The sequence below is a fragment of the Fulmarus glacialis genome, unplaced genomic scaffold (genome assembly GCF_000690835.1).
Source record: "Fulmarus glacialis isolate BGI_N327 unplaced genomic scaffold, ASM69083v1 scaffold6559, whole genome shotgun sequence".
In the NCBI taxonomy this organism is placed as follows: Eukaryota; Metazoa; Chordata; class Aves; order Procellariiformes; family Procellariidae; genus Fulmarus; species Fulmarus glacialis.
In genome coordinates this window covers 253,218-257,235 of record NW_009231350.1, presented here as the reverse complement: position 1 = coordinate 257,235, position 4,018 = coordinate 253,218, and the positions used below count along the sequence as shown (strand labels likewise).

At 48.7% G+C, this 4,018-nt stretch overlaps 1 protein-coding gene across 1 annotated transcript in view; it reads right to left on the bottom strand.

Moving 5' to 3' along the window:
* LOC104081695 (CUB and sushi domain-containing protein 2-like) overlaps window positions 1-4,018 on the bottom strand; it is a 306,834-nt gene that overhangs the window by 51,071 nt on the left and 251,745 nt on the right. Inside the window, 2 exon segments of the mRNA XM_009584534.1 lie at window positions 2,076-2,264; window positions 3,939-4,018. The exon segment at window positions 3,939-4,018 is cut by the window's right edge and continues 16 nt beyond it. Coding sequence (XP_009582829.1) covers window positions 2,076-2,264; window positions 3,939-4,018 — 269 coding nt within the window.

The window sequence follows — 4,018 nt, the reverse complement described above, 5'->3', positions numbered from 1 at the left end:
GACATCCGGCTGAAGGCAATGCAGGAGGACCACAGCAGGTCCCTAGGTCTGGAAGTCCCATGTACAAGCACCAGCTTCTGGACCTCTCTGGCATGGAAGATCAATTGAAATGATGATAACATCTGCAGCGTGTTATTGGCAACCTGCAACAACCGACAGCACAGGGATAAGTGCAGACAGCGTCACCTGCCTGAGCCAGCGCTGTTCTAGAAGCCAGGTAGCTGTATTAACCCAATCCTTGGCTTAGGCCAACACATTCTCCCTCCCAACACAACTTATTAATTCAGGCTCAGTGCTGAACACTCACTCTTTTTCATACAGGAGTAGCTCCACAGACTTCTACCACCCTGGTCCTGACTTGATGTTCCAGATGTGCGGTTAGAGCTAAGCTCCATATATTCCCTGCCTGGTTCTGCTCTGCTTACTCACGTGGTCTGTTAAGCTGAGAAAAGCATGTGTATTTATATAACTCCATACGTTCCGTTTCTGAAACAAACGCCCAAGGAACCTTGGGGGCCAAGTTCCTTTCTGTCCTGCAAAGCAGCAGGCAGCCTGCTGATCACTCGGAAAACTCCCTGGAGTGGTGCTGGAAACATCAGCTTCTGTGCATTTATTTTAGAATTACAGCTTCTCTTTTAATTAAAAGGGCTTTCAGCTGTGACCTGCGTGGGAAAGGTGAGGCAGTTAGCCTAAGGCAGTAAGTCCTCACTGCTTGCTGCTATGCAAAAATGTGCCATTTAAGGAAACAGCTAGACCAGGAAAGTTCTGCACTGACTTTAACAGCACTAACAGCCCACCAGATGTGCACACAGAGGAAAAAAGCAAATGGTCCAAAACATACCTAACCCCTCACCTCTCTGTGCTATCGGAAGTGCTGCAGAACAGGAAAGCTACTTAAAAAACACAATAAAGAAAGAAGACCTGGATGGTTGTAGCTGGCAGAGCTGATACCTGAGGTAGATAAGGGCATAATCCTGCTACCACCAGCCCCCCACCCTAGCAGCAGCACCCAGCTGAGCACTGGACAGTTTCTCAGCTACCACACATCTCTGTTGCATTGCTGGGGTTAGTGAAAGAGCAGCTGAGGATTTGGTTCTTTATGCTTTGTGTTCTCTGGGGTTCAAGGACTTAGGACTTAAAAGAGGAAAAATATCACCTCTCCCTCTCTTTCCCCAGTGCACAGTTCTTGCAGACCAAGTGCTGTAAAGAGGCTGGGATAAAGGTCAGTGCTCCAGCGGTGGGAAATCTTCAATAAGCAGTCTTGAACTTCTTAAGAGTTCATATGAAAACCTCCTAAAGTAAACCACACAAAACTCAGTCCAGTGGCCCAAAGGATGAAAGGCTGAAACAGCCCTATTGGGGTTTGAAAAGAGAATTTGGACATTTGAGCTTCGATGCCGAGAACATAGAACCACTCCTTCAGACTGCAGGGTCCTCCTAGCACACATGGTATTCAGAGAGGAGACCACGCAAGGTTACTGAAGAACTCCCATCTGGATCATTTTGGAGATGCCATCATTGCCACACTAAGGAGACTAGACAGGGACACAATCTTCCTACACTAAGAGCCCCCAGAGCTGCAAGGGTCTTTTACCAGGGACTGTTTTTATTTACCAATGCTAAATCAACGGAAGCTGAACCTTGTTGAAGAAATAAAGCAGACAAGAATGATTATTACAATCACCCTGGACTGCTTCATTCTGAAAGCGCAGCTCCCACTGGCATCAGCAGTGGGACTGACAGCTAGAGACAGGCCTCACCCACAGCACAAGATTCAAACACACCATCTCGAAAGATGCACCTTGGTTCTGAACTGTTCAAAATGTTCGCTTTGACTAGGCTGAAATACGTTGAACATCAACTCGCTGAGAACACGCTTCAACACCTCGGGGGTTGAGGCTTTATTCAAAGCGCACATTCCCAGCTTGCCTCCAGTGGTGCTTTTGTTTCCAGAGAAACTTTCAGCCCAATTACAAAACAACGATTCAAAAGGAGGCCAAGAACAGAGAGCTGAAGCCTTTTCTCTCCCCAGAAATGCCCGTCCGGGTGCTCTCAAGGTGGCCCCAAAGCCATACCTTCACACCTGGGCAACGGGTGGTCCCAGTTCCTGTTGGTGCCATGCTGACAGGTCAGGACGGGGTGGCCGATCAGCTGGTAGCCAGGCAGACACTCAAAAGAGATGGACTGGCCAACGTTGTAACCGGCTCCTCTTACAACACCATTAGCAAAAGGTTCAGGGTCAGGGCACTCCTGCAGCTCGTAGGCTGGGGAGGAAAAAAAAAAAAGAGGAGGAATATTTCATATTTCGTATTTCCTCACAAAAGCAGGAACAGTACACCCACCACGCTATCTCCTCCTCATACAATGATTTCACCGAAGGAGATAAACTTTAATGAACCATGCACACATCTGCATGAAGGCTGAGGGAAAACCCGGCGGCGGCTCTGCGGTAGCCTCAGACACGAGCACTGGGTCTGCCCTGGTCGGCGGAGCCTCACAGCCCGTATTCACGGAGTCACCCCGCACTTCACTTCTAATTGGGAAATCTGCCTTGTTTTTCAACAAAACATGGACAACCCTGATGACGAATGCAAGTCAATTGGTTAACATGTTCCACCTGGCATTATAAATTATTGGTCAGCCTTGCTAGAGCTAATTTGCATAGCAATTTCCAAGAGATTACCCAGAGTGCCTCACAGAGCACATTCCTTCCTAAATTGTGCAGTAGCGCATGAATTATATGGTGCATGAACAGGACAGCCAAGACAAAATTAATGTTTTCAATTAAGTATGAGTAGCGGCTTTTATTGCTATTCTGGAGAGTCAGCTCTTTGTCAGTCCTCGGCTACAGCACATGGCTGGAGACACATGCTCCATCCTTCCCACTCCTCAGATCTCGCTCCCAGGCAGCAGCTGGACCGCTTGGCTCCCAGCTGCTGCGTAGCAAGGTCCATCCTAATTGTATTCAGCATGAAGTACACGACCTGCCCTGGGCATCCTTTGCCCCTTCGTATTCCCAAATGCCAATGAGAGGTGGACAGAGGAGACCAAAGGGTTTTGCAAAGACACTCATCAAGGTAGAGCTGCGGATCAGGCAGAGCCAAAAGTTCATGTTGGCTTTCAACAGGACAAAGACTCACAGGGGCAGCCCCGATCCAGCACCTTCACAGAGCAGCAAATCCAGTAAGAGAAGGAGCGCTTCCAGGGCCTTGCTCTGCCGACTCACAGGGGCAGCCCCGATCCAGCACCTTCACAGAGCAGCAAATCCAGTAAGAGAAGGAGCGCTTCCAGGGCCTCGCTCTGCTGGCTTCAGAGGCCACCACATGGGGAGCTGCCTGAGGACTCAAGCTGGGCAAGAAGGTAGGCACCTCCATTCCCCCATCATCTCCAAAAACTGCACTGAGGGCATCTTTTGATTTTAATAACTTAATTCTCTACTTTTACTCCAGGTATCCATGCCAGCCCTGTTGTTATATTATTTGGCTATTTACTTATTTACGCGGTTCCCTCCACCAGCTTTGCCCCAGCACAAGGCTAGGCTGCAGCTAAGTTTGGACTTCGGCTGAGACTGAAAAGCAGCTGCAAAATTTCAGAGCAAACTCACAGCTGCTGAGGACTCATTTCTTTGCACATGACAGTCGACAGAGCCAAAATCTAAGTGAATCTGGCTGGAATTAATTCAAAGGCATTTCACTGTCACAAACCACTCTAGGAACATTCGTCATTTGCCGTAGGCATAAGTCTAGGTGAAGAGATCCCAGTTATTAGGATTAAGCACGGCCTTCATGTAACACCTTTCCACTCATTTGGATTAAGTCCTCATGGAATTAATTCAACAGAATAGCAACAACCGTGACACCTACCTTCTCTCCCCGGCCCTCGCCATTAGCACCGGGGGACAGGATTGTCCCACTGCTGCTTGTTCGGTGGCTCCTTACCTTGGTATTCCAGCTTGAAGCCTGGCTTGTTCTGCGAGTGGTCGCTGTGGAAGTACACAGTGGTTTCATGAGATGTCGAC